We start from the raw sequence: 13,248 nt of genomic DNA, 5'->3' as shown, positions 1-13,248 counted from the left end.
CAGAGTCAATCAAACCCAGGGGTCTCCTGAGGACTGGTCTCACTAGCCAGCTTGCCCTGGGGATGCTCTGTCTCTACCTTCTGAAGCTGAGATTACAGGTGGCCATCACATCCTCGACTGCCAGAGCCATCTCCACAGACTTACAGCCACTGCCATCATCACAGTCTAGAATCTTCCATCACCCCTCAAATTCTCCATGCCTCCTTTCAGGTCCATTAAGTCCCCAGAAAGTCCAGGCTTGTGCTTTTGGGCCTAGAGTCAATTTTTTATCTGCTTTTGTTTAGGTACAGGCTCTCATTCTAGACCGAGCTGACCTCAAACTTGAAATTCCTCTGCCTTGGACTCCCCAGTTTTGGGGTTTTAAACCTGCCAACTACAGTCAGCTCTGTTGATTTCTGTTTGTTTCCTAAGAAGGGTCTTATATAGCCCAGGCTGGTGGTCTCCCAGGCTGGTGGTCTCAGATTCTCTCTGTAGCTATGAATTATGGTCTTGGATTCCTGATTCTCCTGCTTTGATTTGGAGTTCTGGGGTTACAGCTATGAGCCCCGACACCAGCTGTTCATCTCCTTTTATATGGAATAGGATTTTCCTGTCTGTATGAACCAGTTGAAGTCAGTTTATTTGTCTTTCTTTGGACACTAAACATTCCCTCAGCACTGACCTCCTTCACTCCTTAACTTAGTGTAGGGATCAATGTTAATAAGTGACATCTTATGATGGCACGTCTCCTCCAGCTTACCAGACAGTTATTTTGCTTGATTTGTATTTTACAATGGAGCGTCCATGAGGGTCAGTGTCTGAAACCCCCAGAATCTTGCTGCTTGCATGATACATACTTGAGATATATTTGTGGGGAGAGTAGAAATGAGCTAATGCTTTCTAAAATGGGCCACCATGACACGATCCAGCTCTGTCCTTTAGTCTGGGCCTTCCAATCAAGATACCTGTCTGGATATGTCTTTCTCAGGTAGACAAGATTATTTTTTCTCCTCCCTTCTTCCTTCCCTTCCCTCTTTCCCCCTTTCTCTTCCATTCTCCTCTTCCTCCTCCCTCCGCTCTCTACACAGATCTGCGTACCTACTTGTCTGAACATGTTTGGCGGCCCCTCGTGGTCTGATGCCAACAATGGAATGTGAGCAGAGCTGAGGTCTGAACTCTGACATCACCTTCCCAGTCTGGTCTGCTGTGTTTGGGGCTGGGGTGGAGATAGTCAGGGCTGTGGAATCCAGACCAGAGGTTGGTGAACACTGACGGTTAAGGTCCAGAAAAATAATGATTTTAGGTTTTTGTGGGCCAGACAGTTGCTGCTACAATTACTCACTCCTGCTGTTCTGGCACAAAAAAATAGCTCCTCCGGGGTGCCTGATGGGGGACAGGTGACTGATTTTCTCCTTCCTCCTGCTTCCACCACCCTCCCTTCCTGGGTCTCATGTAGCCAGCCTAGCCTCAAAATCACCTGGAGCTGGTGACAATCTTGAATATATGATCCTCCTGTCTCCACTTCCCACGTGCTTGGATCACATGATATGCTATTACGCCTGGCTTTCCCCTCCCTTCTCCCTTCTCCCTCGGTCCTTCCCTTTCTCCCTTCCTCCCCATCTCTTTCCTCATAAGAGGGGCCTTAAATTCTTGATCCTCTTGCCTTCACCTCCTAATTGCCAGGATTGTAGTCATGTGAACCCCGCCCAGTCTCAAAGTTTAATTATGATCTGTGCGTTTGTTTTTGAGACAGCTTTCTGTAGTCCAGACTGGCTTCCAACTCACTGTGTAAGTGAGAGTGGCCTTGAATTTCTGATCCTCTAGCTGCGTTGCACAGCTGGCTTTCAAAACCTTCATTTTACACAAATAGGTGGCAGCAGTAGCTGGCCCTGGCCTGCAAGTGTGTGGTGTGTGGAGCATCGGAATGGAAGTGAGGGTTCTGGGATCCATGGGGTACTCTGAAGTTCAGAGCTTGGGGCTCACAGTCTGATGCGGGCAGGGGAAACCTAGACTCCAGAGTCTGAATCTGTGGCTGTGAATCTTGACTTTGGAGATAAGGGGCTTTGAAGGCAGGCCCTGGACTTACCTTGCTACTATGGCAAGTATCAATTTGACGTGGACAGATGTCAAGGTTAAAATGAAACAATCAGCAAAACTAGGGACAAATAAAAGGGCTTGTCCCTGGGAATGAACTAGCTGATGAGAAGGTCAAAGTCAGTCTCAGCCAGCTCCAGCTGACCTCTCTGAAGGCCAACCTTCTTGAGGCGCATCCACAGGATACTGCTGTCCTTTTATACATTCTTGCTTCTACGGAAGCTAATTTTAACAAACTGAACTATGGGTAAGAATGGTTGCTAAGGGGGAGACTCCACCATCTTCTCCAGAAAAGAGGCCACATTGTAGACAAGAGCTAGAGATGAGGCAACCAAGAAAGATAGCAGCTATGTCTTGGTGGCTTGGTCTCCATCAGGGATGGTAACTTACAAAAGCTGGGTTTCTGAAGCTCCCTGCAGGGCTTGCAGGTGTTGGGATGGTCAGATTTCTCCTGTTCTCATCAATTGTCACTGCTTATATAACTTGAGGGAGAGTGCTTGTGAATTCTGTAAATTGCAGGAGCTTCTCAAGACTTGTAAGTTGTATCTACTTTCTGAGTCTCATGAGCCCCACCTTCTCCGTCCAAAAGGGAACAGATTGATTCAGAGGAAATTACTACATACATAAGAGAGCATTGATCCTTATATTAACATTTATAGAGACACACTGGCTTTCCCTCCTCTTCTGGGCTTCATCCTGTTCCTTAGTGTTGAACATTGACAACCAACCTTCTGAGGTCTATCATTGTCCTACCGGAACTAACAGACCATGTATCTTTTCTTCAGAGGAAGAGTTGCCAAGCCTTTGTATATGAGGGACCAGGGAGATGGTTCAATGGAGAACATGTGTTACATAAACAAGAGGACCAGAGTTTAATCCCCAGTACCCAGGTAAAAAAAGCCAGGGGTGGTTGCCTGTAGCCCCAGAGCTGTGGGTGACAAAGGTAGGAGAACCTCTGCTAGCCTGGCTCCAGGTTCAGCAAAAGACCTTGTCTTAATAGACACTTGATGTCCTCCTGTGGCTTTTGCTATCATACATCAAACACGCATACACAACACATACACCCTTACATGTTAGTATCCACCAAACACACATGCACCCCTCCATGACTTTATAGTTAATACACACACACACACACACACACACACACACACACACACAAGTTCTATACATGAGTCTCAAGGTACCAGCAATCATCATCGTTTAGAAGCCTCACACCATGAGTGGTCACTCCTGCTCTCTCCTCATTTTAGCTCCTACACCTGTTTCTGTGGAGTTCTGGATACTTCATGAAAATCTATTTATAGAATATGCGAAATTTTGTGACTGAAGATTTTTTTAAAGATTTATTTTATGTTTAAGTGTGTGTGTGTGTGTGTGTGTGCATGAGTGCAGTGCCCACAGAGATCAGAGATCAGATGAGGGCATTGTGTCGTTGGAGCATGGTGTTAGGCAGTTGTAAACTACCAGGCAGGTGTTGGGAACTGAACCCAGGACTTTTGTAAGAGTAGTCAGTGCTCTTAACTACTTAGCCATTTCCCCAGCCTCTTTAATATTTCTTTTTTTTCATTTTTTTAAAGATCTATTTGCTGTCTTTCTTCTGAAGATGATTGAGTTAGTAATCATTTCTCGGCTTTTTTTTTTCCTTGTCTGTGTGCTGGTGGCTATGTGTCACCCTGGCTGTCTGGAGCTCTGTAGACCAGGTTGGTCTCGAACTCAGAGCTCTGCCTGCCCCTGCCTCCTGAGTGCTGGGATTAGAGGTGTGCACAGCCACCACCCAGCAGCACACACTTATTTACTATTCACCTAAAAATAATTTCTAATTTTATTATGTGACTCGTTTGAGCTATGGGTTCCTTAGATGTGCTTTTTTTTTTTTTTCAGTCATGGACATGCAGTACTTTTCTGGTTATATGTCATGATTTCTAGCATAATTACTTTGAGGTCAGACAATGTACTGAGTATATTACAAAGAAGATTTTGTTGAGATTTGCTCTGTAGGCCATCTTGGTATTTGGCTCATTTTTCGGTAAACGCTGCATGTGGTTTTCTTAATTGAGGGATAATTTTTTACTGATGAGTACCCAGCGTAGAGCTAAGATCTGAAATGAATAGTGTAACAGGACTTGGCAAATGCCGGTATCTGCGAAGCTCCCACTCCTCTAAGGTTACGGGATATTTTTGTCAACCCTGCATGTCCTCTCGTGACCCTCCCAGAATTTTCTGATTCCTTCTGTTGCTGTGGTAAAATGCACTGACATAAAGCTACTTAAGGTAAGAGAGGGTTTATTTGGCTAGTGATTCAAAGTCACAGTCTTTCATTTTGGGGAAGTCAAGGCAGAAGCTCAAGCAGCTAGTCACATCCCACTAACAGCCATGAACAAGAGTAAATGTGCCCTTGCTTGCTCATAGCTGGTTTACTCCTCTCTTATACAGTTCAGTTCTGGACCCCCTGCCTAAGGGATGGTGCCACCTACAGTGTGCTGGGTCTCCTATGGCTATTAAGAAATTCCCTATAAACATGCCCACAGGTGACCCTGGTTCACATAACTGTCCATTAAGACTCTCTTCCTGGCTGGAGAGATGGCTCCATGGTGATAAACATGTACAGTTCTTACAGAGGACCCAAGTTGGGCTCTTAGCACTCACATCTGCTTACAACCACCTGTTACGGTAGCACTGGCCATCCAATGCCTTCTTCTAGCTGCCCCCCACCCTCCATGCATGCATTGAAAGATTTTGCTGGGAGATAAAAGCAAAATAAAGTTGTTAGAGCTTGTTGGAGCTGTGTGTGTGTGTGTGTGTGTGTGTGTGTGTGTGTGTGTGTGTGTGACTCTTTTCACTGGCCCCAAAGAATTAAGTTTTACTCCCCATGCCACTCCTCAGCCTACCTGACCTGTCGAAGCTGGCTTTGGCATGTAACTCTCCATATTCATCCCCATGTGCGCACGAGCCTCTCTCCTGTGATCTTTGACAATCCCACTGGGACCTGCAGATAGACCTGACCTTAGGCCACTGTCCCTGACATCAAGAGTGACGAGTCTCCTTAGCCATGGTTGCATTCTTAGTAGCGTCCTTGTTTTTGGCTGAGATCTGCAGACCCTGATGCCACGACCCTGTGCTCTATGTGATTGGAGACAACTTTTTATGACCATTACTGTAAGAACTAACAAGCACACAAGCACACACACAAGCACACACATGCACACACACATGTGCACATACACATGCACGCACACGCACACACACATGTGCACATACACATGCACGCACACGCACACACACACACATGGGCACACACACACACATGTGCACATACACATGCACGCACACGCACACACACATGTGCACATACACATGCACGCACACGCACACACACACACACACACACACACACACACACACACACACACTGCGTGGCTCCAGATTGTGGCGAGTTGAGTGAAACACAGTTAAAACTAAGCAGCACATTCTCTTCTCATTCTAGCATGCTGGCATTACTGGTTAATTGTTCTGGTCCTGGAATCCCATTATCAGTGGATTTGTACTGTATATAGCAGTCCATGGTACAAAAGGGTTTTCATATGTAACTGTACTGTTGCTCATGTCATCTGTTCTTTTTCCTTTAATCTCTGCATGATATCCATTCTCCATCGGGTCTCCAGGTCATTCACTAACTGTACACACTTGGTGTTATTTCCAACCTGACTTCTAAGCAAAACATTTGCGTGTTAGGGGGAGGGGACAACAGGGTCTCATGAAGCCCAGACTGGCATTAAACTAGACAAGTAACTGAGGGTGGCCTTGAACTCCTGATCCTCCTGCCTCTGCTCCCCAAGCACTGGATTTACGAGCTTATACCAGCACATCCGGCTTATGCAGTGTGGTGAATGGAACCCAGGGCTTCATGCATGCAAAGAAAGCACTCTTGCCTTCCTCACTCCTAAGCAAGGCTTCTATTTTTAACCCCTCCCCCCGAACACACACACAGATAACTAGGGGTGAAACCAATGACCATCAAGCAGATCCATGTTTGAGAATCTGCTTAGAGGGCCGGGAAGATGGCTTGCTGTAAATCACTTGCTATGCAATCATTGAGGCTCTCACATGAAAGCCAGACAAAAGAGGGTCCACAACTGTAATCCCAGCACTCCCATGGTGAGATGGGGGTGGAGAGGAGAATCCCTAGAAGTTGGCCTGCTGAATATAGCAGCAAACAAGAGGCTCTGTCTCTAGGTGGAAGGACGAGCATTCCAGGTAGTCTTCTGACCTTTGCAGATGTGCTGTGGTATGCATACAGCCATAGTCACAGGCATGCACACACACACACACACATACACACACACACACGTACACACATACACACACATGCAAGCACACACACAAGCACACACAAGCACACACATACACACTCTTTAAAAAAGAATCTCCTAGATTGTTTTCTAATTTGGTGCACCATTTTAAAATCTCCCTAAAATTCCTGCTCTATATATAATTGACACTTGAGCTGGTTACATTCTGCAGCGTCAGCAATCTTGGTAGGTGTGCGTATATGAGAAATTATATGTTCTATAGACGGAGAATGCACTGTTTCACAAACGCTCGGGCAGCAAAGTGTACTGATTACACTGTGTGAATCATTTGCACACACCCACTCATTTCCATCTTGACTGTCCTGTCTGTCATTTTCTCCAAGTCACTGTGAAAATCTTCAATGACAAGGAACTCATTGATGCTACCTTTAGTAACTTACTCCGTATTTTATATACCTGAAAATCTATTAAGGATACATAAAAAAATGATAGTCGGGTGTGGTGGTTGCGCATCTGTTCCAGCACTTGGAAGGTGCAGGCAGGAGGGTCAGAAACTTAAGATCATCCTTAGCTACGTAATGAACTCCAGGCCAGCGCCTGGGTTACATATGACCCTGTTTCAAAGCAAAACAAAATAAAGGACAAGACTAAACACATAAATAAAAGGTGGTCAAAACTTTGATATATCTGGTTTGCTTGTTTGTTTGAGACTAATCTTGAACTCTTGATCTCCCTACCTCAGCTTGTATTCCAGATATGTGATATGCACCGCCTTGCCAGTATGATTTATTAACAAGGAGCTTAATAGCAATTCTTCCTATTAGGGGCGCTGAGCATGCCCCTGTCCCTGTCTCTGGGTCTCACAGCAGGCCTCTTAGATTTTTCCCTATCAACTTCCAGCGATAGCAGCTTGGTCCTGAGCCAGCTACAGAGAAACATTCTTAAAGACAAGAATGGGCTGGAGAGATGGCTGAGTGGTGGAGAGCACTGGCTGCTCTCGCAGTAAATTGGGATTGGATTCCCAGCAGCCATGTCCAGTGGCTTGCAGCCCCTGTAACTCCAGCTCCAGGGTATCTACTACCCTTTCCTGGTCTCCATGGCCACTGTACTTACACAATTGTGTGTGCTTGTATACACACACACACACACACACACACACACACAGAAATACACATAAATAAAAATAAGAAGTAATTCTTAAAATCAAAAGACAAAACCAAAAACAGACCATTCACAACAGAAGCTGCAAAGCTGGAAATGTCCCTTTTGGAAGTGAGAGGCCATCACATAATAATGGATGCCTCTTAACATCACTGACACAAGCTGCTGCACAAAGAGCCAGGGGCTTCCTGGTTTACATTCCCACTGCGCAAATGGGAAGCTGAGACACAAAGAGAAGCCTTATGTTGGAATATCCCAGGAGTGGAAAGGGACGCAAAGAGGATGCTTCAAACAGTATTGAGAGTTCTTTTATTTGTGGTTCCCTGAGGAGACACAAGGTGTTTGGGGAGCGGGAGGGACTAGCCTAATGGTGTAAAGGCAAGGCTGGGTCAACACTGGGCTACTAGAGGACACTGCACACAGAGGAACGTGCAGGTGGGTTGCACTCCTGCGTCCCAGGAGGAGGTTGTGGCATGGTTCCCTGAGCCTGAAAGAGGGTGTTGTGGTCTGAATCCTTGGTTCTGGGAGAGGAGATTGGAGTCTGGACTTGTGAGTCTGAGGAAGGAGATTGGAGTCTGGACTTGTGAGTCTGAGGGAGGAGATTGGAGTCTGGACTTGTGAGTCTGAGGGAGGAGGCTGGGACCTGAACTTGTAGATCTGAGGGAGAAGGGCTGGGAGCAATCCTGAGTCTCAGGTTCCCTCAGCAGGCTTCATGTGGACGGTGTAGTCAGTCCAGAGCTATCTTGTCTGAATGGTGGTCCAGATCCAGTTAGTGAACTTGCAGAGATTGGTGTAGACACTTGGTATGCCAGGCTGCCCGCATTCTCCTTGTCCCATAGACACGAGCCCTTGTAGGGATCTGTTGCACACTATGGGACCCCCAGAGTCCCCCTGAGGGAGAGGGAGGGAGAGAGAGGAGAGGGAGGGAGAGGGGAGAGAGGGAGAGGGAGAAAGGGAAGGGCAGAGGAGGGGGAGAGTGAGAGGCAGAGGGCAAGAGGGAGAGGGAGAAGGGTAGGGAGAGGTAATGAGGGAGAGGGGGAGAGGGAGAGGGGGAAGGAGAGGAAGTCAGAATCTAGGAAAGCATGAGCAGAAGATACATTTGAAGTCTCAAAGACTCCACTTAAGCATTGTAGACAGAGGCAGAAGGAAACCAGCCAAATACTCGTGCCAGAGCCCTAAGGCCATATGACCAGGAGCCCTGTGTCTACACAACTGGCTGCTTTCTTGGGACTTGTTGCTTGTCCTCTGTCTCCTTCAGGGCTTGCTTCTCTGCCTCTGTGTCTTTGTGTTCTATGTAGGTCTATGTTCCTTTTGTTTAGAATGGCTATTTCTGTTTCTTCCTAGATCCATTCAGTGTTGTTTGTTTGTTTGTTTGTTTGTACTACTGGAAGCAGAACCCAGAGCATTTACTGAGGTGCTTTACCCCTGAGCCACGCCCCCCCCCGATCCTCGCTGTGGGGGCGGGTTTTAGGCAGGTGTTTCACATTGGTTTATATTCCTAGTCTCTTCTCACATTTTATTTTGAGGCATAATCTCACTAAGTCGTCCAGGCTGGATCTTATTTCTTAGCTTCCTGAGTGGCTACGATTATAGGTTTGAACCGCCATGATTGGCTTCTGGGTCTCTGTGTTTCTGCTTCCCTGTCCTCTCCCCTCCCCTCCCCTCCCCTCCCCTCCTCTCCTCTCCTCTCCTCTCCCCTCCCCTCCCCTCCCCTCCCCTCCTCTCCTCTCCCCTCTCCTCTCCTCTCCTCTCCCCTCCCCTCCCCTCCTCTCTCCTCCTCTCCCCTCCCCTCCCCTCTGCTTCTTTTTCCTCTTCTCCCCTCCCCTCCCCTCTGCTTCTTTTTCCTCTCTCCTCCTTTTCTCTTTCCCCCATTCTCTTTCCCCCATTCTCTTTTTCCTGCTCGTCATTTTGAGACAGGGTCTCACTATATATCTGGCTGGCCTGAACTCACAGTCATCACCTGCCTCTGCCTACCTTGCTGAGATTAAGGGAGTGCACCCCTACACCTGGCTCCCACCACTTCTCACAGTCCATCTCAGTGTGTCTCAGGTGTGTCTTTTGTACTTCCCTGCCTCGTCTCTGTTCCATCCTCCCGGTGTCTCACATTGCACGTGTCCTTTCGATCGGGTCCTCCTCCGGCGCAGAACATGCTGAGGTGGTACACGGGGTCATACAGCAGCCTGCAAGTCTCCTCAGATGCTACCGAGAGATTCACACACTGCAGGAGGCTGGGCAGTTTCCCTGGGGCATACAATGGAGTGACAGTCAGTCCATTTTGGCTAGGTGGGGAACTTCTCAGAGAGGGCAACCCTGTACCCAGCAGCTCACCATTCTTTAGTCGACCCCAACCAGAAACTAGGCAGGTATCCCCAGGAGTGGGGCACTGGGAAGCCACAGGAATGCGCCTGATGGTGTTAGACTCCATCACTGATTCATTCAGCTTGATGAGCATGAGGTCGTTGGCAAAAGAAGGGTCATTGTAGTTCGGGTGCTGGATGGAGAGGTGGGCCTCTAACATCCGACTGCCAGGCTCTTGGGAGCCTTCCAGGTTGTGCAGGCCCAGTCCCACGGTGTAGGAGCTGAGGATCACCCAGTAGGTGAGCTATACAGTGGCACCTGTGTCTCCCATCTCATCCTCTACTCTAAAGCAACAGTGATCTCCTGTTTTTCCTCCCTCCCCCGCTCCTATTAGACTGTCCTGGTCCCCTAGGTTTGGGCTCCTCTCACAAGTCAACACTGTGGCCACTTGCGCGCCCTCTGCAGGCCGAGTATGATATTGAGCTCCCTCCCTCTCAGCGTCCGGCCGTTACCACCCCCACTCACTCCTGTATGCAGTGTGCTGCTGACAGCACCCACTGCGGATGCACCAGAACGCCCGAGCAGAAAAAAGCATTGTCTTCTGAGAACAGTGCCGCCTGCCAGGGTTGCGAGTGTGGGAGGCAATCCTGGCCTTGTATGATCCGGCTGCTGATGCTTGAGGCGGAGGATCCTAGGGATGGAGTCAGGATTGGGAGGTATGGGGTGTGGAACAGGGGCGTTTCAAGGCTTCTGGGATGGGACCAGGGTCCTGGATGAGAGCTCAGAACTATGGGAGTGATGTTTGAGTGAAGGGATGTAATCAGAGGTTGCAGTGGGTGTGTGTGTTGGCGCGGGGTGGGGGAAGGTTGAGACTGGAAGCAAACTGTAAGTCCTGGATTAGAGTTTAAGTGAAGGGGAGCAGTTAGAGCCTCAGGGCGAGGCCATGGTAGGGAGCCAGTTCAAGAGGTAAGATTAGGGCTCCTAAGGGTAGGATATCAAAGTTAAGGATTTGGTAAAGAGTTTGGGGGATAAAATTAGTGTTTTAGGGGCTTGGCCACTGCTGGAGGCAGACAGGATCAGGACACACAGCTTTGCTGTCCCTGGAGGTAAGATTTGGTTCAGAGGCTTGGTCAGGGATTCATGGGTGTTGCCAGGGCTGGAGACAGAATGTAGGCGCTGGACCAGGGAAGGTTTGAAAGCAGAAATGTGGGTGAAGCTTCCCAGGTCCCAAGGGAGGTGTCATGGAAAAGGGAAAGAAAATTGCTTTGAAGGTGGGTGGTCAGGGGAAGAGTCTGGACTGGGTGCACGCAGGGCTCACGCTAGTAGGGTGTCAATGTAAAGACCTTGATTTCTGCCTCTTGAGAAGAGTTAGGGTTCACCACATAAACTGGGCAGTTCTGGGGACAAGGTCTTACTTCAGGGTTGTGGGAATGGCTGGGGACAGGCAAAGAGGCTGGACTAGGGTTCTTAGAGGCAGAGTCTGAGAACAGGAGTATGAATGAAGCTTTGAGGTTCATAAAAGTCAAGGTCAGAGGAAGGAAAATTACCATGAAGGGGCTGGCAGAGTCAGGACTGGATGGTGAGTCAGGACCTAGGACATGGGACTGGTCTCCAGTCACCAAGCAACTGGTGCCTGGAGTGTACTGAGAACTTCAGGGTAGGGTCAGGGCTCAGAGGGGTGGAGTCAGGGCTCAGAGGGGTGGAGTCAGGGCTCAGAGGGGTGGAGTCAGGGTTCAGAGGGGGTGGAGTCAGGGCTCAGAGGAGGTGGAGTCGGGGCTCAGAGGGGTGGAGTCAGGGCTCAGAGGGGATGGAGTCAGGGCTCAGAGGAGGTGGAGTTAGGGCTCAAAGGGGTGGAGTCAGAGCTCAGAGGGGTGGGGTCGGGGCTCAGAGGGGTGAGGTCAGGTCCCTTGAGAGGAGTTAACGCCAGGGGCCTCCTTAGGTCTGGGAGCCAGGATCAGCACATTGGATGTAGGGTCATTTGTCAGGAGGGAAGGTCAGCTTGGATTCTCAGGCTGGTCTGCAGCACCCAGGAACCGTTTCTCTCTCTCACACAGTCATGACTTCAGGAACTGTTCAGCTTTTGTGGTACAGCTGTGCTCCCACGCACCTCCTCACAGGCGCACCTAGCCACAGCCCATTCACCCAGACAACATTATTATCCCAGAAGGGGCCGGGAGCTCAGTCGGCAGAGTACTGGCTTAGCATGTGCAAAGCCTTGGGTTTGAATCCCAGCACCACAGCACCACGTAAACTGGGCACGGTGGTGCACACCTGTAACCCCAGCACTTGGGAGGTAGAGGCAGAAGGATGGGAAGTTTAAGGTTGTTCTTGTTTGCTTAGAGAAGTCAAGCCAGCCTGGACTATCTAAGTAAGATTCTTAAAAAAATAAATAAGTGGGCCCGGTATCAACTCTAGCACTCAGAAGACAGAGGCAGGCTTACTTCTGAAAGTTTGAGAACAGCCTGCTGTACAAAGGGAGTTTAATAGAAGGAACCATTTAGTCACTCAGGAACTGGGCACAGATCCCATCTTCCCCTTAGTGGCACAAACGGTCGCACACTCTCATGACCCGCCACCCTTTACAGCCAGGGCTACACACCAGTCACATCCTACTGCCATACTGCTACATCAGACAGTCGGAAGCAGTAGGACACTGAGTCATGCTGTTGGCTGACAGTGTTCCCTCGGGCACACACCATCACACACACACACACACACACACACACACACACACACACACACAGATACCTGTGACCTCAAGGATGAGGTACCCCAGGAACCAGCCCCAGGGGGTTCGTGCAGTGACCATCATATTGGCTCCTGGAAATGAAGACAAGTGAATCTGGAGAGCAGTCTTACTCTCAGTCTCCCCATAATCTCTCCCTTGCCTTTTTCATTTGTAGGATGTGACTGAGCAGAGAGAGACAGAGGGATGGGGGAAGAAGTAAAAAGGAGGAGGAGGAAGAAGAGTAAGAAACATCTAAAGACAGGGGTGGGCAGTGGAGAAACGGAGGCATAGATCTTCACCTAGGACAGACGAAAGACCCTGACAGGGCAGTCTATCTGGCTGGAGGCAGATCTATCTGGTTGGAGACAGCCTGAGAGGCAGAGACCAGAGTCAGAGGTCCAGGGAGGAAGGCAGGGATGCTTCTAAACAGAGTGAGAGAAAGCAGAGAGCTTCTTACCCTCTGAGCTCCGGATTCTGCCACTGAGCTGAGTTGAGTTGAGCTGGGCTGGGCTGAGTTGATTTGCTACCCACAGGGGCCCCCACGGGGCTTATAAGCTTCCTCAGCTGGGGCTGGCCTGCCCCCCAGGGGACACATTCCATACGTCAGGTGCTGCAGACTCTAGCTCAAAGCTTTCAGGCAGCCTTCATGCCAGGTGGAGTTTGGGGCACAGGGAA

General features: G+C 49.0%; 1 protein-coding gene across 1 annotated transcript; it reads right to left on the bottom strand.

Annotated features, from left to right (window-relative positions):
• Window positions 1-7,839: 7,839 nt before the first annotated feature.
• Klk4 (kallikrein-related peptidase 4) lies at window positions 7,840-13,070 on the bottom strand. Its single transcript, NM_001004101.2, has 6 exons — window positions 13,031-13,070; window positions 12,594-12,665; window positions 10,371-10,536; window positions 9,876-10,126; window positions 9,652-9,788; window positions 7,840-8,438 (listed from the first exon to the last, which is right to left on the bottom strand). The coding sequence occupies exons 2-6, from the start codon at window positions 12,655-12,657 to the stop codon at window positions 8,286-8,288; spliced, it is 771 nt and encodes a 256-aa protein (NP_001004101.1). The 5' UTR covers window positions 12,658-12,665; window positions 13,031-13,070; the 3' UTR covers window positions 7,840-8,285.
• Between the last annotated feature and the right edge of the window lie 178 nt (window positions 13,071-13,248).

This window comes from Rattus norvegicus, chromosome 1, assembly GCF_021556685.1.
Source record: "Rattus norvegicus strain SHRSP/BbbUtx chromosome 1, alternate assembly SHRSP_T2T, whole genome shotgun sequence".
In the NCBI taxonomy this organism is placed as follows: Eukaryota; Metazoa; Chordata; class Mammalia; order Rodentia; family Muridae; genus Rattus; species Rattus norvegicus.
The sequence above is the reverse complement of the archived record's forward strand: the minus strand, read 5'-3'. Positions and strand labels throughout refer to the sequence as shown.